The 20457-nt window shown below is 44.6% G+C and overlaps 2 protein-coding genes across 6 annotated transcripts in view; one reads left to right on the top strand and one right to left on the bottom strand.

Annotated features, from left to right (window-relative positions):
• The window catches only part of KYAT1 (kynurenine aminotransferase 1), a 187954-nt gene that overhangs the window by 9773 nt on the left and 157724 nt on the right, over positions 1-20457 (top strand). Inside the window, exon 2 of the mRNA XM_033962021.1 lies at positions 11677-11734. The gene's annotated coding sequence lies outside the window, so the exon portion shown is untranslated. The remainder of the gene's footprint in view (positions 1-11676; positions 11735-20457) is intronic.
• NUP188 (nucleoporin 188) overlaps positions 1-20457 on the bottom strand; it is a 198761-nt gene that overhangs the window by 168093 nt on the left and 10211 nt on the right. For 3 of the 5 annotated variants that reach the window (XM_033962010.1, XM_033962011.1, XM_033962012.1), the window contains exons 3-7: positions 16051-16124; positions 12697-12781; positions 7375-7455; positions 6926-6970; positions 137-229 (exon numbers count right to left, since the gene is read on the bottom strand). In XM_033962010.1, the coding sequence (XP_033817901.1) occupies positions 137-229; positions 6926-6970; positions 7375-7455; positions 12697-12781; positions 16051-16124 (378 nt within the window). Of the gene's footprint in view, positions 1-136; positions 230-6925; positions 6971-7374; positions 7456-12696; positions 12782-16050; positions 16125-20457 lie in introns of those variants that run through there. The other 2 variants (XM_033962013.1, XM_033962014.1) reach the window with 2 other exon arrangements.

Below are 20457 nucleotides of genomic sequence, written 5' to 3'. Positions count from 1 at the left end.
GGGCAAGTGACTGACATAAAGCATTAAATTACATTACCACCCCCAGTCCAGTATCAGATCTGAATATGTTTTATCAGTACATGCACTAGAAAAAGATCAATACTAGCAAACAGCAGGTGTGTTATTTGGGACCTACCCTGTATGGATGCCTCTCATCCTGGAAGTAGGTAAGCAGATGCAGGACACAGCGCAGGATACACATGCGTTCTTCATAATAATAATCTGCAATCTGTGACAGTAAAGCATCAGCACAACTACCAAGATAAGACACACATCCCCAGCTCCATATTCCTCCATCAGCAGTGTGACTTGCCCCACCCATCTACAACCCTCTCTCAACATCCTGCTTCAATACTCTTCCTTCAGCACCAGCTCGGGACTTTCAGGAATTCAGAACAAGAATCTCTGTCTAGAAGGAAGTTTCAAGTTTATTTACAATTTGATTAATCACCTATTCCAAATTCTAAGCGATGTACAAATCAGCAAAATACATAGTTAAAATATACATAAAATAAACATACATAACTAACAAAGGGACTAAGTTTGCAAAACATAATAAAAAACTCATTTACAAACACAATGAAACAATAAGCAAGGCAAGGAAAGAAATACAATCTAAGTAATGTAGGAGTCAACAATTAGAGGTTAAGCACAACAGGAAGGGAAAGACAAAACTGAATAAAAAGGTTTAAAAATAAACAGAAGAGCAGTAGGCAATTCAATTAAATATTGAATGCATCTTTAAAAAGAAAACTCTTAAGTTTGCTCTTAAACTTTTCCAAGTTCTTTTCCTCTCTTTAGTAAAGAGGGAGTGAATTCCAAGTCTGAGGCGCCGTAATAGTAAAGATAAATTGCCGTCAAGTATTGATAATTTTAAGAGAAGGAATGACCAATAAATGTTGGTCACTTGATCTCAATAATCTAGAAGAATTATATGGTATCAATGCTTTATAAATAAAAGCTGGAGTTTTAAATAAGAGAGATTTGAATGTAAGCAAACATAATTTATATAGAATACGATGAGACACTAGAAGCCAATGAGCTTTTTGAAGTAAAGGAGTCACATGATCAAACTTATTTGCTTTCATAAAGCACAGTTACTTACCGTAACGGGTGTTATCCAGGGACAGCAGGCAGATATTCTTGACTGATGGGTGACGGCACCGACGGAGCCCCGGTACGGACAATTTTAGAGTGATTGCACTCTAAGAACTTTAGAAAGCTCTAGCTAGGCCGCACCGCGCGTGCGCGAGTGCCTTCCCGCCCGACAGAGGCGCGCGGTCCCCAGTTAAGATAAGCCAGCTAAGAAGCCAACCCGGGGAGGTGGGTGGGACGCAAGAATATCTGCCTGCTGTCCCTGGATAACACCCGTTACGGTAAGTAACTGTGCTTTATCCCAGGACAAGCAGGCAGCATATTCTTGACTGATGGGTGACCTCCAAGCTAACAAAAAGAGGGATGGAGGGAAGGTTGGCCATTAAGAAAACAAATTTTGTAAAACAGATTGGCCGAAGTGTCCATCCCGTCTGGAGAATGCATCCAGACAATAATGCGATGTGAAAGTATGAACTGAGGACCAAGTAGCAGCCTTGCAGATTTCCTCAATGGAAGTTGAACGGAGGAAAGCTACAGACGCTGCCATAGCTCTAACCTTGTGGCCCGTGACAGAACCTTCCAGTGTCAGGCCCGACTGAGCATAACAAAATGAAACGCAAGCAGCAAGCCAATTGGATAGGGTGCGTTTAGATACAGGATGACCCAACTTGTTAGGATCAAATGACAAAAACAGTTGAGGAGATGATCTGTGAGGTTCAAGATAGTAAGCCAGAGCACGTTTACAGTCCAAGGTATGCAAAGCCTGTTCACCTGGATGAGAATGAGGCTTTGGAAAAAATACAGGTAGGACGATGGACTGATTAAGATGAAAGTCAGACACAACCTTAGGGAGAAACTTTGGATGTGTACATAGAACCACCTTATCATGGTGAAAAACAGTGAAAGGTGGATCAGCCACTAGTGCATGCAACTCACTGACCCTCCTGGCAGAAGTGAGAGCTATCAGGAAGACCACTTTCCAAGTGAGAAATTTGAAATGTGCTGTGGCCAAAGGTTCAAAAGGAGGCTTCATTAAAGCGGAAAGAACCACATTGAGATCCCAAACCACAGGAGGGGGCTTGAGAGGTGGTTTCACGTTGAAAAGGCCCCTCATAAATCTAGAAACTAAAGGATGAGCCGAGAGGGGTTTTCCATGAACCGGCTCATGAAAAGCAGCAATGGCACTAAGATGAACTCTGATAGAAGTAGATTTAAGGCCAGAGTCAGACAAGGAAAGAAGATAGTCCAACACCAGTCCCACTGCTAGAGACATGGGATTATGGTGATGTAAGAGGCACCAGGAAGAAAACCGAGACCACTTCTGTTGATAACACTGAAGAGTGGCCGGTTTCCTGGAAGCATCAATGATAGAACGGACAGGCTGAGAAAGGAGAGAATGAGCCGAAGTCAGCCCGAGAGAAACCAAGCTGTCAGGTGCAGAGACTGCAGGTTGGGATGCAGAAGGGACTGTTGATGTTGAGTAAGCAGAGAAGGAAACAGTGGAAGAGGTATGGGTTCCCTGGAACTGAGTTGAAGGAGAAGGGAGAACCAATGTTGCCTGGGCCACCATGGAGCGATGAGAATCATGGTGGCTTGTTCCCTTTTGAGCTTGAACAATGTCCGCAGCATGAGCGGTAGAGGGGGAAATGCATATAGGAAGAGACTGGTCCAATCCAGGAGAAATGCATCGGGCGCCAGACGGTGAGGAGAGTAGAGTCTGGAGCAAAACAGGGGCAGCTGATGGTTGTGGGGAGCTGCAAAAAGGTCCACTTGAGGAGTGCCCCATTGAGCGAAAATGGACTGAAGAGTCGAGGGATCGAGAGTCCATTCGTGAGGTTGGAGAATTCTGCTGAGATTGTCCGCTAAGGAATTCTGTTCCCCTTGAATGTAGACAGCCTTCAGGAATAAGTGACAAGCTGTCGCCCAAGACCAAATCCGTTGGGCTTCCTGACACAACAGGTGAGAGCCCGTTCCTCCCTGTTTGTTGATGTAGTACATTGCAACTTGATTGTCTGTGGAAATGAGTAGTACTTGAGGAAAGAGAAGATGTTGAAACGCCTTGAGGACATAAAACATCGCTCGGAGTTCCAGGAAATTGATGTGGTGTTTCTTTTCCTGGGCAGTCCAAAACCCCTGAGTTTGGAACTCGTTCAAGTGAGCTCCCAAGGCGTAGGGGGAGGAATCTGTGGTGATGACTAGTTGATGAGGAGGTAGATGGAACAGCAGACCTCTGGATAGATTTGAAGATATCAACCACCAAAGAAGTGACTGTCGAAGAGACAGATATGTGTTGTGAACAAGGATCCGTCGCCTGGGACCATTGGTTCGCTAAGGTCCAATGAGGAGTATGCAGGTGGAGACGTGCAAAGGGGGTGACATGTACTGTCGAAGCCATGTGCCCCAATAGCACCATCATGTGATTCGCAGAGATGGTAATCTGTTGAAACACCTGCTGACAGAGATGGAGGATGGCGTGAAGGCGGTTGGATGGAAGAAACGCCCTCATCAGAACAGTGTCCAGAACGGCTCCAATAAATTGAAGTCGTTGGGTCGGAATGAGGTGAGACTTGGGTAGATTGATTTCGACCCCTAACAGTCGAAGGAAGTGAATAGTCTGATTGGTGGCAAGCAGAACCGCCTGAGGGGAATGAGCTTTGATCAACCAGTCGTCCAGATAAGGGAAGACTTGAAAGTTGTGAGAGCGGAGATAGGCCGCTACCACAATCAGATATTTGGTGAATACCCTGGGAGAGGAGGCCAGGCCGAAGGGTAGCACCTTGTACTGATAATGATGTTGATTGATGAGAAAGCGCAGATATTGCCTGGACGTCAGATGGATAGGAATATGTGTGTAAGCCTCTTTGAGATCGAGGGAGCATAGCCAGTCGCCCTGAGCGAGAAGAGGGTAGAGGGTGGCAAGAGAGAGCATCTTGAACTTCTCCTTGACCAAACATTTGTTGAGATCTCTGAGATCTAATATGGGTCTGAGGTCTCCGGTCTTTTTGGGAACTAGAAAGTACCTGGAGTAAAATCCCTGACCTCACTGATCTTGAGGAACTTCTTCGATGGCATTGAGAAGAAGGAGGGATTGATCCTCTTGAGCGAGAAGGAGGGACTGAGACTTGTTGGAAGCAGACTCTTTTGGCAGGCTTAACGGTGGAGGAGTCTGAAAATTGAGGGAGTAACCATGGGCTATGATTGAGAACACCCACTGGTCGGTGGTGATGACCTCCCATCGAGAGTGAAAAATGGTTAATCGACCTCCTATGGGCTGTGGAAGAGGACAGGAGGGAGGGAGACTGGCAATGCCCAGGAGAAGGGAGTCAAAAGGGCTGAGTCGGCTTAGTCTGAGTGACAGGCTTTATGGTAGGCGGCTGTTGCTGACATGCTTGTTGGTGCTGTTGCCGCTGCCTCCGAGGTTGTGGAGGTTGAGGCTGAACTGGCTGAGCAGAAAACCGCCTCTGATATGATGACTGATGTCTAAATGGACGAGGAGGAGGAGGCTTCTTTTTATTTTTCAGCAAGGTATCCTACCTCGTCTCATGGGCAGAGAGCTTTTGAGTGGTGGTATCCATAGATTCTCCAAAGAGCTCATCACCCAGGCATGGAGCATTGGCAAGGCGGTCCTGGTGGTTCACATCAAGGTCGAAGACTCTGAGCCATGCCAAACATCTCATCGCTACAGACATAGCCGTGGCTCGGGATGTGAGTTCAAAAGTATCATAGATGGACCGGACCATAAACTTCCTGAGTTGCAGGAGACTGGAAGTGCATTGTTGGAATGCAGGAAGCTTACGGTCAGGAAGATACCTTTGAAAAGAAGAGACTTGCTGAATCAAATGTTTCAGGTAAAAAGAAAAGTGAAACGCATAATTACCTGAACGGTTGGCCAGCATTGCATTTTGGTAAAGTCTTTTACCAAATTTATCCATGGCCTTCCCCTCTCTGCCAGGAGGGACAGAGGCATAAACACTAGAGCCTGCCGATTTCTTGAGGGTGGACTCCACCAGCAGAGATTCATGGGGCAGCTGGGGTTTGTCAAACCCTGGAATAGGAATCACTTTGTAAAGCGATTCCAGCTTCCTAGGGGCTCCTGGAACGGTGAGAGGAGTTTCTAAATTTTTGTAAAAAGTTTCCCTCAAGATATCATGGAGGGGTAACTTCAAAAATTCTTTCGGAGACTGGTCAAAATCCAAAGCATCAAGAAATGCTTTGGATTTTTTAGAGTCAGACTCTAGAGGAATGGAAAGGGTGTCCGACATCTCCTTAAGAAACTTGGTGAAGGACGAGTGCTCTGGCTTACCAGCAGGATCTTGCACCGATGTAACATCCTCCTCCGAGGAATAATCTGCCTCGGTACCGAGGGGGTCATCAGAATCATCCCACAAATCAGGGTCCCATACCGATGAAAGACAGCCCTGAGAAAGTGGGGTAGAAGGTTCGGTGTGCTTGGTTTTGCGTACCGATTTACCAGACCTCATGGACACCGTACCGGGTGATTGTACAACGGTACAGGTGTCAGAGAACAGTACCGGTTCCGAAGTCGAGTAGGCAGTGCGTCGAAGAGACTTCGGTTCCGCCGAGAGAACAGGCATAGAAACAGATTTTTGCGGTGCCGACAACGTCGATGCCGATAAAACAGGCTGTTCGACAATCGGCACCGAAGGCTCAGTAGGTACCGACACTGGAAGGCTCGGAGTCAGCAGAGCCGGGAGCAAGTGTTGTAACTGCTCCTTAAGCTGGACCTGAAGGATGGATGCTATTCTCTCATCCAAAGACGGTCCCGATGGCACCGGTACCGCTTTTTTCTTGCTCGGTACCTGCGGTGCAGCTTAACGCTCTGGAGAAGTCGATGCTGATGAAGAGGCAGTGACTTCAATAGGAGCGGAGCGTTTGCGGGGCCGGCGCGCAGTCTGCAGGACTTGGCTCACTGCTTGTTCGACTGGCGGGCCAAGGACAGTAGGGGATGGCTTTTTAGCCTGCTTACCCATAGGGTGCGACACCGGGGATGGATCTTGCGGTGTCGAAGTCACCGGTGCCGATTTGGAAGAAGATGTCGGTGTCGATGCCGGGGGAACTTCCATGGCGGCACCGAAAAGAATCCGCTGTTGAATTTGGCGATTCTTTAGAGTTCTCTTTTGGAGAGAACTGCAGCGGGTGCACGTTTCTGCCCTATGGTCCGGACCCAGACACTGAAGGCACCACTTGTGCGGGTCGGAAAGAGAAATAGGACGTGCACACCGCTGACACTTCTTAAAACCCGGTGAAGGGGGCATGAAGGGAAAAACGGCCGTAGCAAAATCGAAGCCCGAGGCTTCGATGGTGCCAACAGGCCCCGCCAGGCCCGACCGGAAAAAAGTCGAAAAAAATGGACTTCTTTTTTTTTTTTTTAAAGAAAGAAAACAATAAGGTGAATAAATCACGACAAGAAAATAACGCGCGAGTGGGAAGGTGAGAAAAAATTTGAAAAAAATTTTCCAACAGCAGTTGGAACACGCGTCTTCTTAGCTCCGCGGAAACTAAGAAACTGGGGACCGCGCGCCTCTGTCGGGCGGGAAGGCACTCGCGCACGCGCGGTGCGGCCTAACTAGAACTTTCTAAAGCTCTTAGAGTGCAATCACTCTAAAATTGTCCATACCGGGGCTCCGTCGGTGCCGTCACCCATCAGTCAAGAATATGCTGCCTGCTTGTCCTGGGATAATTACTTTAATGGAAGCATTCTGGATTATCTGCAACCGCCTATGGTCACACATGATCCAAGCTGCTGTGTGAGAACTTTATGGTCAAGATCTCATGCAAAGCAATAATAAGAAAAAATTATGAAACCAACCTTTAGTATTAGAGCCTGACTCTGACGTTCATCCTGCAGCATAGGCTGTAAATGAAGAGAACAGAATAAAAAACTGATGAGCAAATTCACAAGAAAATAATTATAAAAACAGCATATAATATTTGATAGCAATGAATGCAGTCCACATGTCTGTAACAAGGTATCCCACTTATTGCACACAGGAGTTGCATTTTGGATTCTCCTTCCTTCAAATGCTATGCTCCCTGTACACTTCCATTTCTTCTGGCTTGGAGGTAATCATTTCCCAATTTCTCCAGGTGATAGTGGACAAGCACCAGCATCTTCCCTCCCCCAGAACCATATTAAATTTCCAGCAGTCTGGGAAATCAAATGTGTCAGGATTTTTGTTCCACCATTAAGAATATACAATGAGTTACTGTTGAAATATAAGAAAGGGTATACAGTGCATCTTTGGCAAAAATTCCAACCTTAATTAAGTCCCTAGTGCCCCTGTAGTCCTCCTGAAGGTAATGCTGCAATAGCTGCACACTCTGTTCTTCATCAAGCCCCTGCAACAAAAATGGGAAGTAGTCAAGGACAGCATAGTATCTAACTCTTGAGCCCATGCCACTCCCTACTGCCATAACACACACAGCTCCCTCCTACTAACATTTGCACTATGGATGCAGAGCCCAATACCTCCTTCTGGTTACTTACATCATAAGTCTGGTTATTCCCAATCAGCAAACCAAAGAGGAGAAGATCACCTCTGCACAACTAGTCACAAGATCCAATAGAATCTGGTCTGCAAAACCAACCAAACATAAGAGCAAATAGCAAATCATAGATTCATAAAAGCATATGGTAGATCAAGGACTTGACACGGATCGTGTTTTGGAGAGATTGCCTGCATCAGGAGTCCTGGAACACATGATATAAAATGCCATTTAACATAGATTTCATAATATAAGATAAATAATTAACAACACTTAAAATAAAAAATTGAAAAATAAAAAATGCCCATATTAATTAACTTTGCATAACATACATACCCAAACAGGTAAATGAGAAACCAAATTAGAGTCAAATCCGAGAAGATACTATGAAAAACAAAATACATACACAAATTGTGTTATGAAAAGCAAAATACATACTCAAGTTGTGTTATAGTTCTGCAACACAGTGCACATAAGTATAGAAGAGAGCCAGTAGTATATATATACAGTGGAACCTCGGTTTGCGAGTAACCCGGTTTGCGAGTGTTTTGCAAGACGAGCAAAACACTCAGCAAACTTTTCCTCGCAAACTGAGCATGTTCCGATATGCGAGCACCTCCCCCCCCGCTCTAACCGGCATCGCACCCCCCCGAACGCGAGAACCACATCGCACCCCCGTGCTGAAAGCGGCATCCGCCCACCTTCCTCTCAAACACGCTCCTTACTCCTTCTGCTGGTTTTGAGAGTGAAAGCAAGCACCCGCCTCTTGCCTGGGCTGGGCCTTGAGCATCTGCGCATGCTCAAGGCCTTCTTGAGCATGCGCAGATGCTCAAGGTCCGGCCCAGGTAAGAGGCGGGAGCTTGCTTTCACTCTCACAACCAGCAGAAGGGGTAAGGAGCGTGTTTGAGAGGAAGGGCAGGCGGATGCCGCTTTCAGCACGGAGGTGCGATGCGGTTCTCGCGGGGGGGGGGGCGCATTCGCATGGCGGGGGGTTGCGATGCCAGTTAAAGGGGGGGAGGGGGTTATGGAGCAGTGCCGGTAGCCTCGGGTGGGGGGGGTTGGTGGAACAAATCAAAGCGAGTTTCCATTCATTCCTATGGGGAAAATCGCTTTGATATACGAGTAACTTGATTTACGAGCATGCTTCTGGAACGAATTATGCTCCTAAACCAAGGTTCCACTGTACTTATTGAAAGCAGATGATTCAATATACAAAGCAACCTCCTATGTTATAACATTGACTGCACTGCAGAAATCCTAATCCACAGACTTGGATTGAACAATGTAACAAGCTGTGTAGCAAATTTTTGATTAAAACAATGTAGCAAACTTTGAGACACAAAAGTGGCCCAATGATGTAACAATAAGGGACTCAGTTAATCTCTACTGTGATATATTTTCAACTTCTAGCCTGATGTAATAAAGCACTGTTCTTCAACCGCCGGTCCACGAACCAGTACCGGTCCGCAGGAAATTTCTGCCAGTCCGCGCAGGGCCGGCAAGATTAAGGTCCAGGGACAGGCGATCATTTCCTGTCCCTACCTGTCGCGCAAAAAAAAAAAAAAAAAGCCTCCCTCCTTCCTTTGCCCGGGTCGGCTTTTATCTTACCGCCCTGCTGCTGCTACTGCTAAAGCCTATAGGAAGTCTTTCCGACATCAATTCTGACGTCGGAGAGGACATTCTGGGCCAGCCAATTCTGCCTGGCTGGCCCAGAACGTCCTCTCCAACGTCAGAATTGACGTTGGAAAGAAGACTTCATGTCGGCTTTAGCAGTAGCAGCAGCAGGGCGGTATGATAGCAGCCGACCCGGGGAAAGGAAGGAGGGAGGCTTTTTTTTTTTTTTGCGACAGGGAGGGAAGGAGGTAGGCAGGCAAGCAGGCTGGCTTTGGCCAGGGAGGGAGGAAGAGAGGTAGACAGGCTGGCTTCGGGGGTGGGGATGGGACAGTGTGGAAGGCAGTGAGAGGAACATAGGAAGGAGGCACTGGGGGCATTAAAGACATGGGAAGGGTACACTGGGGGCACTAAAGACATGGGAAGGAGGCACTTGGGGCACTAAAGACATGGGAAGGAGGCACTGGGGGCACTAAGCACATGGGAAGGAGGCACTGGGGCACTAAAGAAAGGAAGGGGCACTAAAGAAATGGGAAGGAGGCACTGGGGGCACTAAAGACATGGGAAGGAGGCACCAGGGGCACTAATGAAATAGGAAGGATAGAGGGAGGGAATAGAAAGGGACAATTCTTGGGCCTGAGTGCAGAAAGAAAGGATACACAGACAGAAGGAAACGCAACCAGAGCCAATGTTCCCTCTAAGCTGAGCGCATGAGCGATCGCTCACTATTTTCATTGGTGTAGCTCATAATTTTTCTCGTGTCGCTCACTAAAATACACAGTGGGAAACTGAGGACTGCATAGTAAGATCTCCGACGCACTTCCGACGCAGGTGGGGATCGTGAGATGAGCCGCTGCCACGTCTTCAGTGGTGTACCAAGGGAGGGGCGGGGGAGGAGGTCTGCCCCGGGTGCAGCCTTAGGGGGGGTGCACAGCCTGCCAGGTCCGGATCTGGCCGGCTGTGCACCCCCCTAAGGCTGCCGTCGGAGAGGAAGTTCGAGCCAGCCAATCGCTGCCTGGCTGGGCGGAACTTCCTCTTCGACGGCAGAAATAACGTCGGGGGAATGCTGGTCGGCCCGACGGTGAGAAGCAGAGAGAGCTTGGGGCAGCCGCGGGGGTGGCTTTGGGGCCTGTTTCCCCCGAAGGTGGCAGCAGTGGCTTTGTGAAGGGTAGGAAGAAAGAAAGGGGGCAGGCAGGAAGACAGAAGGGAAACAGAAAAAAAGAAAGGGGGCATCAAGAGAGAAAAAAGAAAGAAAGGGCAAGGAAAGAGGAAGAAAAAGTTAGGGGAGGGAATGAGGTCTCGAGGAGAGGAAGCATACAGGCTGAAAGGGAAGAAAGATTGGATGCAGTCAGAAGATGAAAGTGCAACCAGAGACTCATGAAATCACCAGACAAGGTAGGAAAAATGATTTTATTTTAAGTTTAGTGATCAAAATGTGTCTGAATTTATATATGTTGTCTATATTTTGCACTATGGCCCCCTTTTACTAAACCGCAATAGTGTTTTTTAGCACAGGGAGCCTATGAGCGTCGAGAGCAGCGCTGGGCATTTAGCGCAGTTCCCTGCGCTAAAAACTGCTATTGTGGTTTAATAAAAAGGAAGAGGGGTATATTTGTCTATTTTTGTATGGTTGTTACTGAGGTGACAATGCATAGAGTCATCTGCCTTGACCTCTTTGAAAAAAACCAGAATAGGAATGATAATTAACATTTTCTCAGCGTATAGTGTGCTTTGTGTTTTTTAATTTTATTGTTGGTAGATCATTTTGACTTGGTCATTTTAAAGTAGCTCACAAGCCCAAAAAGTTTGGCCACCCCTGAGCTAGAGCATTGAAGCTGTGTATTTCTATTTTATCCCCCCTTTTACAAAACTGTGGAGTGTTTTTTAGTGCCAGCCGTGTTGGTAGCAGCTCTGATGCTCAGAATTCTATGAGTGTCAGAGCTGTTACCACCGTGGCTAAAATCCACACTACAGTTTTGTAAAAGGGGGAGGGGTTAGTTTGTGATGACATATTCCATACTAGGCGAAGGTGTTTTCTGTGTGTTCGAAAGACATGGTTTTCTGTTAGGATTGACGGTGTAGGATTGATCTGTGCTGGTCTGGCTTGTTTAGTTTTACAATGGGTGTATTGATGTACTGCTCACTGCAATATATAAGATGCTGCCTTTTCCTAGGTACTCATGTGTGACGTTTGGCTTGTTACTAAAAATCATGTTTTTCATACAGATGGGGGAGGGGGTGCCAAAAAATGATGGGCCCTGGGTGTTACATATGCTAGGTATGCCACTGTATGTAAAGATACCAGAAAGCTGGCGAAGCAAAAACTTTAAGTAAATTGTTATTCTTCTAAGTTTTGAGTATTTAACCCTCCCACAATCTCACGGGCACTCGTCCTTCGCGCCTGCTCATAAATTTGTGGAGTATGTAACTTGTTGCTCATGCATATTTTTTTTTTTCACACAGCTCATCAATCCTTAGAGGGAACATTGCCAGAGACTCATGAAATCACCAGACAGCAAAGGTAGGAAAAATGATTTTATTTTAAATTTAGTGATCAAAACATGTCAGTTTTGAGAATTTATATCTGCTGTCTATATTTTGCACTATATTTGTCTATTTTTCTATAGTTACTGAGGTGACTGAGCTCGCGAAGATGGGCCAGAAATGGGGTTTTTAAATTTTAGTCCTAGTAGTTTGCCGGTCCACAAAATAATTCTTTTATTTCTGCCTGTCCACGAGTGTAAAAAGGTTGAAAAACAATGTAATAAAGGGTCACAGACTGTATTAAAAAGACTCCAAAAAAGAAAGAAGGATATGCTAATTTTAAGAGGTTAAGAAACATATTACTTGTTTAAATTTTAAAAAAAACTTTGACAAAGGATGTGTATTCATATTTGTGGTTAAACCAATTAAAATGAAAATAACAAATAAAATCACAGCCAAGTAAAATCGCCATTCATCTGTGATATGGAAGGATGAAAAAAGAACCACCATAAAACCTGCCTCGAAAAACACGCTGGCAAAATACTTGAGAATGAAAACTGTGAAGATAATAATAAAACAGTTATGATATTTAAAATGAAAACAGCCACACTTAACAGTAAAACAAAAGGGATTATGCCATTCTTGCTAAAAATAGAAAGGGTATTATCAATCATTGATCTTATATTATAAATCTATGTTATATGGCATTTTATATCATTATGTGCTCCAGGACTCCTGATGCAATCTCGCAGAAACACGGTCCATGTCGAGTCCTTGATCTACCATATTCTTTCATGAGTCCATGATCTGTTATTTGCTTTTACATTTGGCTGTTAATAAAATGGGTTTTGAAGACCAGGCTCGCTCTGCTCTATTCCCAATCAGACTCAAAGAGTCAAAAAACAAGGAAAACATTGTGGGCTTACCTGCCTAGTGCCCTGGCTCTGCTTTAAGAAGGGGGGGAAAAAAAAAATCAGACATTTGCTAGAAAACACTAACCAAAAATTTGCTGACTCTCAGACCAAGCTCTTTCAGAGGAGCAGCCACACTCTTATCAGCTTTGACTTTTTCTGCTGAACTTGCACTGAAAAGAGAAAAATAAGTTTTCTGAAATACAATGATGTACCAGTTTATATCAAACTCGAAGACAGAACCAAAACATGCAAATAAAGCAAAGATGCTTACCTGTAACAGGGGTCTTCTGTGGACAGCAGGGGAATGCAGAAATGATGAAGGATGTTATCCTAACAGCTCTGGTGGTGATGCTCTTCTGTAAGCTTTAGGAAAGCTGTCTGAAAGATCTTCTGAGCATGTGCAGGTATTCCCTTACCGAGTCCCATCCCCTTCCTCCTCTGTGTCTTAGCTGCTGCAGATCTATAGGAATGGTGGGTAGGAAAGTATGTCTACATTGCCCTGCTTTCCACAGAGAACCTGTTAAAGGTAAGCAACTTTGTATTCTCCAAGGACAGATTGAAAGATTAGGTTCTTACTATTGCTAATCTTTCTTGTATTTATTAAAAATGATTTTTATTGAACAACAGAGAAAGGAACATAAAATACAGCAGAAGATACAACAGCTGTTCAAAAAAAGTTTTTTATATCCAACCATACCTGATCCCCAATCGCCCCTCCCCTGAACCAAAAGCAAAAAGACAGAGAAGGAACAATGAACGTGGAATCTAAACAGAGGAAGGAGAAAATGTGGTTGTACAAAAGAATACCTAGGAAATATAGCAACATCATATGCAGGGTTCCCTACCCCTCATCCCAGCATTGTAAATTGTAAAGGCATAAATACCAATAAAAGACAACTGGCAAGGAAAGGTAAAAGTAAAACAGATAGTCTATGCCTTGAAAAGATATCATCACTCTGTTTCAAGTTTCAAGTTTATTAAAAAAAAATTTTAAACCGCTTAATCAAGTTTCTAAGCAGTGTACAATATTAATTTTACATAAAAATAGATTAAAAATCAGGGATACTAGACAAAACCAAAGTGGCTTAGTAAAACACATAATAAGACATATGGACTTACTTCAAACAATAGGAAAAAAAGGGAAGAACTACAATCGTGAAAGAAAAAGCAAAACAAAAAAGGAAAAAACTATAGGTTAGGGTAAAAAAGTGATACAATTTGTTTGTTTTTGTCCTTAAGAACAAGGTGCAAGACAAGGAAATAGCAAATATCCCAAGACCACCCACCAGAGGAGGCCCCAATGCCAGCAAACTATAACAAAACAACAGGGCCCTGGACTCTGATGGGCCCCAACTGGTTCCATGGAAGAGCACCCCATCTTACTCCTCCCCCCCCAGATGGCAAACTACTATGCAAAAATCAAAATAAAGCAGATACCCGAAAGAAAGAGAAAAAAACAAAAACAAACAAAACAGAATGAATGAGAAATGACCAGGAGATCCAGAGCCTCAAAAAGGTAATCCCAGGGTGCCAACCTCTCACCGCTCAAGGTGAATCAAAATATTGAGAGAGTTAAGTATCAAACTATGAATTTTAGGAGACAAAGAGTTTACATAAACACCCCAAAGCTAATCTTTCTTGTAAATCCATGCTCTAATCCTGGGCAAGTGGGTTATGCATCCTATATTGCAAGACTGCTTGTAGGAAGCCTCATTTACATAAAATTTCAGACCCTCCCCTCTTATCTCAGGACTGCCCTCAGGTTTCCAGTTCATGCAAAAGCAGACAGTCACACCTGTAGAGGACATAGACAAAAGGGAGAGGTACAGGGGAAACTCCCTGACAAATAAGTCTAATCTGTTCATAACAAGAAAAGTCTTAACAATTATAAACAATTGAAACAGGTTATTAAACAGTATAAACCTGAAATAAACTGTGCTATAAGGAGAGACAGCCTGCACTAACAGCTAGGGACCCCAAAGGCAAAGTGCTTAACATATTCGGATGGTACTCTTAGAAAGGCTAGTCAAGAAACCATAAGTCCAGCTTACCAGTACTTCTTAAGGCAGACAATTGGTGAATCAGCAATTCCAAGGGCGGATTCCAAGAGCAGAGCGTGGATTTACAAGAAAGAAGATTAGCAAAGGTAAGAACCTAATCTTTCATCTTGTACAATCTTGCTTTATTCCAGGACAAGTGGAACTTAACACAGCAGTCCCATAAAGGCAGGGTGAGACTGATGAGCCTACTGCCAAAACGGAGGAACCAAAAGCAACATTCTGCTTGGCCGCCACATCAATCCTGTAAAACTTTGTAAAAGTATGCAAGGAGGACCATGTAGCAGCTCAACAAGCCTTGCAAACTGGTCTTTTGACTGCCTCTCTGGCCCAAGTCCAAGGGCCAGGGACCTCTGCCACTAACAGAACATACTGCGTACATGACTTGACAAAGGAACACAGTCGACTCCAATCCCAGGCACACCTCCACAGAGCCACAGCTTGCGTTCAAACCCACTAGCAGACAAACATGGGGTGAGCTAGCTCCCAAAGAAAAGGTCCCTGAACCCCGATCTGAAGGTGCAGGCTGGCCAGAAGGTGCACTGCAAGGCAGCCAATCCTCTGGAAACAGACTTTATCCACAAAGTCTGCGATCTCCTGCAGCCAGAGCTGTCCCTGCTGGGAACCTCTGTAGCACAAAGACGTGAAGCAGGTAAAAATACTGAGTTTAAGAAAAAATGAACATGAGCAGAAAAGATTAGCTCCTACTGTCTCGCTTGTAGGAAAGCAACTGGAAACCTAAGGGCAGTCCTGAGGTAAGAAGGGAAGGTCTGAAAAATTATGTAAATGAGGCTTTCTACAAGCAGCCTCGCAACATAACCCACTTGTCCAGGAATAAAGCGGGATTGTACAAGAAAGGTGGTTTGTGGAGCTGAGAGTTGCAGATTGTTGATAGGGATAAAAGTGACCTGGGATAACTAAAAGGGAGATCAAAGGGGAGCAGCTGGTAGACCTATTTTGTTTGTTTTCATGTTTTTGAGGGGGGGGTACCTCTGCTTTGGTTTTAAAGGTGAGGAAAGATCCAAGAGAGAAGTAGAGCACATTGTTAACCACTGGAGAGAAAGTTAAAACTTTGCAGAGAGGAAGAGGGGGACAAGACTCAACACAATAATACCTATGCATGTTCAGGACGGCTTCCAGAAAAAGCAAAAGGAGGCACCACCACCAGAAGCCATCAGGATGACATTACCCATCAACATGGCTATACTCCCCATATGTCCTTGGAGAACCTAGTTTTTAGGCTAAATGTATGCAGTATGAGAGAAAAATATTTTTACATGAGCCAGTGACTGGGGTAAGCAAATTACATCTGCAGAAAAATAAAGCAAGAAACTGGCAGAGGGGTAGGAAGGGAGAGTGAATGTTCATATTCCATAATTTACCTAGCAGGTCGATAGTAGGACAGCCCCTCCAAAAGCCGCTCCCAATGTTTCTTCAGTTCCTCCTCAATCTGCGCCTTTAACACACACCACAAGCAATTTACAAAATGTGCAACTGAGAAACAATCTGCAATGCTGAAATTCATCCAGCAGAGACTTTAAATTAATGTCAGGAGAAGTTCTAACATAATGAGACAACTTAGGAAAATGCAACATGAGTTCTTTAGCATGATTTACAAAGTATACAAACAGTTCTATTAACAAGAAAAAACTCAAGTAAAACCAGGAGATTCAAGAATTAACTTTCATTTTACAGTCAGATAATAATCATCAGATTTCACACAGATATAAGCTCTTACTCTTTCAAAGACAGAAGGAGAAAGGGAATAGAAATATGTACTGTATTTTTATTTGGTTTAGGTTAGGGATAGGATTTGAAAGAGGATGCGTGGGGGGTATGTGTTTTAGATTGGTGGAAGGGTTAAAGGAAGATTTTTAAATTGTACAGCACTTCAATTTTTATTAACTGGTAATAGATATATAAATCAGTAATTATTATTAATAATGATGATGTTTCCCAATAGGTAAAATATACACCTAGTCACAGCATGCGTAGGAATTAAATGTGAAGATCGCATAAACAAATCTCCACACACAGTGCATAAACTGGGCCTGTTGCTACTGCAGTTACAAATTAGCCATGTTCTAGAGGGATTTTTCGGTCTCTCCCTTGGAATATAAATTTCTAGTCTTTCAGATACTGTTGAGAGGCTCATTATTGCCCACACATGGTTCCTTTAGCTCTCTGGTCTATTCCCATCGTGCTTCTCTCATAACTCATCTTTTCCTGCATATTTCCTTTCTTGTAAAACCACGGGCTCGCAGGGCAGGGAAGGACAGGAGAACGGCAATGCAGCAGGAGAAAATTGGGGAAGATCAAGGCAGAGCAGGGCGGCATTCAGGGCGAGCAGGCAGGAGAGATTGCAAGGCAGAAAGCAGGGCTTCCAGTCGGAAAGACGTTTTCGACTGGTCCCCAGCAGTCACTTCTTTAGGTGATCAGCCACCCCAGTCGGGTCTGAAATTTGGTGTTGTGAATCGCGTCCCAGCCTACTTTGCATGCGTTTCACCTCATTTGTATGCACGAATTCGAAGCGGATCACAGAAGAGGTAAGTGAATCAGGCCGGAGGGAAATTTGATAGGGGTCGCAAATCGATCGGTACATGATCGGTTTGCTTTGTGCATCTAGCCCTAAGTCGTGGGCCAGATCCTGCCCATCTCCGCCCCAGACCCCACCCCCATAATAGTACTAATTGTAACACTATTTTTTCCATTAATTTTTCACATATAAAACACAACATAATCTTATTAACAACACATAATAATTAACCACAAAATTAAACTACACAAAGCACATTGTATGCTTCTCAACATTCATTGCTACCAGAACACAGATAACCCCTATGCAAATACGGGACCAAAAACTAAAAGTACTAATATATACAAATCCTAAGATGCAAGACTCTGCATGCAGTACAACCCCTGAGAAAAAGAAACAAATGCATTTCTTCCTGAACAATGCAAAATACACACAGCAGATGTAAATTCTCAAAATTGAAACAATTCAATCACTAAATTCAAAAATAAAATCATTCCCCCTACCTTTGTCTCCCTCCCTCCATTCTGTGCCTTACCTTCTGGCCTGCTCCCACCTGGCCATTTTATGCCACCCCCGGTGGCACAAAGTCGCGGGCAGCGTCCCGCACCTCATCTGGAAACCTTCCCTCTGACATTGCAAAGTCAGAGAGAAGGCTTCCAGTTCAGACTCAGGACACGCAAGGAGCCCACAGCTTTGTGCATTGCGGCAATAAGGAAAACGGAGCCGGCCAAAAAATAACACCGCATCCATCACACCGTGGACCAGCGGTTGAAGAACACTGTCTCGGACTTGATGCACATGCCGGCCCTGCGGACCGGCACCAGTCCGCGGACTGGCAGTTGAACAACACTGATCTAGAATATAGATGTTGTGCAACTGATCATGTAGAAAACAGCTGCACAAAGGAGCAAAACTAATTAACAAGATGGGTGGGTGTTTGGATTGATCTGGTAGGACTAAAGGACAGAAAGTTATCAAAACAGACATAATTTCACCTTCCTTGTTGTCATACCAGACCAATCCAGACTAAAGGGATGTAGCAAAGAGAGAGACTACAGAGATAGACAACCCAACTAACCTCCGACTCCAAAAGGGGACAAGGACACTTGCCTTTTTGGCCCATGAACCATAGCAAATAAGTGAAGATCAGACAGAAAAAGGCAGAGTAGGCAGAGCAGAAACAACTGCTGGACTAGGCTCAAAGCAAATGTCACAGGCAACAAACTGTGTTCAACTCACCAGTCCACCTTGTACACCAGTACAGCAGCAGAAAAAAATGACAGATAAAAGGTTGAAGCATTAGGTACCTACCAAAATTAGGTAATCCACAAATCCTAGTGATTGACACACAGATCCAAATAGTGAAGGCTAGCCATCTGAACCTTAATAATAGCAGAAAGCCTACACGAATAACAAGAGAGTAGCATGTAGTTAAAATGTGACCATTCAGTGAAGTGTGCTATCCTACTGATGAGGACAACAAGTCCTGCCTGTCCTGAATTATCCAGCTAAGAAGAGCAATTGAAACAACCTTGAAAGCAGTAAAAGGAAGCCTCAAAAACCACTCAATTAAAAGGGCAAGAAAATCTATGGAAGACCAGACTTCCTATGCCCAAAACTGGGAACGAGAGTAGGACAAGTTCCATCACCTGTTACTGGGTCCCTAGACTAGAGGTAGCATACAAAATGGATTTTATGGGATAACCCAATGTCAAAAGTTGAAGATATATAGACAAGAGGAAAAAAATCTTCACAGTCCAAGAATAACCTAGTGAAGGCATCACCTCTAAGTAGGAATAAAAAATAATTATAGGACTCTGCGCAGCGAAGGGAGACAAGCTCAGATCAATTCCTCAAGGGCCAAACTCAGAATGTAGCCTAGAAATAGATCCCTGTCACCATAACTCCAACTGAGAAGATATCCAGGGTGACGGCAAAACTGAACCATAAGAAACTTTCAGCCCAAACGAGCCAACCACTATTTCTGATAGGTAAGATTCCCAGAACCTATATAGAGAAAGGGAAAGAAGCACCTGTACGCTGAACCAAAACGGCACTGAGACCAGAGAAATATAGCGGGAAGCACCGCCAAACAAGAGACAAACTGAAACTACCCAAAATAATCCCCGAGTTACAAAGAGACAAACACTGGCTACCCCAAGAGAAGCCTTGATTAACTGATGAAACAGACTGAGAAGAGAGGGAAGGTAAGGGAGACACTGAAAAACTTGAGTCTACAGTTCCTGCTAGAAGCAAAAGGCGAAGAGACACCAGCAACTATACTTACCATTGAGGAAAAATAAATTGCTTACAAGCAACAAATTTAAGGGAAAGGGACTGGGCCTTGTATACCACCTTTCTGTAGTTATACAACCACACACAAAAGTGGTTTACATGCAAGTACTTCAAGCATTTTCCTTATCTGTCCCAGTGGGCTCACAATCTATCTAATGTACCTCACATCAAGAGCATGAAAATAATCTCTAGCCTCCTGAAACTCCTTAACAACTGCTGAAAAGCAGAGGAATAAGGGGGGAGAGGGGAAGGACTTAGCACCACCAGGTGTTCCCCAGCTCCAGTAAGAGTCTTGAAACACCAACCTAGAGGAAACCCCCTGCTCAACTGCCCCCCCCCCAGCATGAACTGGGGTAGAAGTTGTTTGAGAAGCAGCACTGAGGAGCTGCGTGGTCCAGCTTGACGATAGAGAAAATACAAGGCATTCTAGGCTGCACGATACTCTTTAATGTCAGATCGCATAACTATTTTTTTTTCTGTCTCCTTCCACTGATAAATAATCATAACCCATTAGTCTGGACACCAGCACTTCCCGACTGACCCTCCCCCTTCGCCCTCTAAAGCAGGTGTGGCAGTGGCCGGCCAGCAAAAGGCAGCACTACTGATCATGCTTTAGGGGGCGAGGGTCACTTATGGGAATTGGGAGGCCGATTTTTTTTTTGTTTTAAATCGATTCAAATCGATTCACCAGAAGTGAATCGGTGAACTGATTTGAATCGGGAAGCACTACTCCCTACTCCTCATGATGGTCATCATCTGTCCCTTTTGCTAGTTCTCATATTAGCCATACTGCCTGCTTACCTGTCGCTGCTATCTTGTGCTCCCCCCCTCCCTGTCACCTCACTCTCTCCCTTCATGCTAGCTCTCACTCTTTCTTCTCCTCACCCTACCCTACCTGTCACTTCCCTCTCCCTTCCCCCTAGCTTTCCCAATCCCAAGCCCAGCCCTGCCTAACCTG

Source organism: Geotrypetes seraphini, chromosome 10, assembly GCF_902459505.1.
Source record: "Geotrypetes seraphini chromosome 10, aGeoSer1.1, whole genome shotgun sequence".
NCBI classification, from domain to species: domain Eukaryota; kingdom Metazoa; phylum Chordata; class Amphibia; order Gymnophiona; family Dermophiidae; genus Geotrypetes; species Geotrypetes seraphini.
The sequence above is the reverse complement of the archived record's forward strand: the minus strand, read 5'-3'. Positions and strand labels throughout refer to the sequence as shown.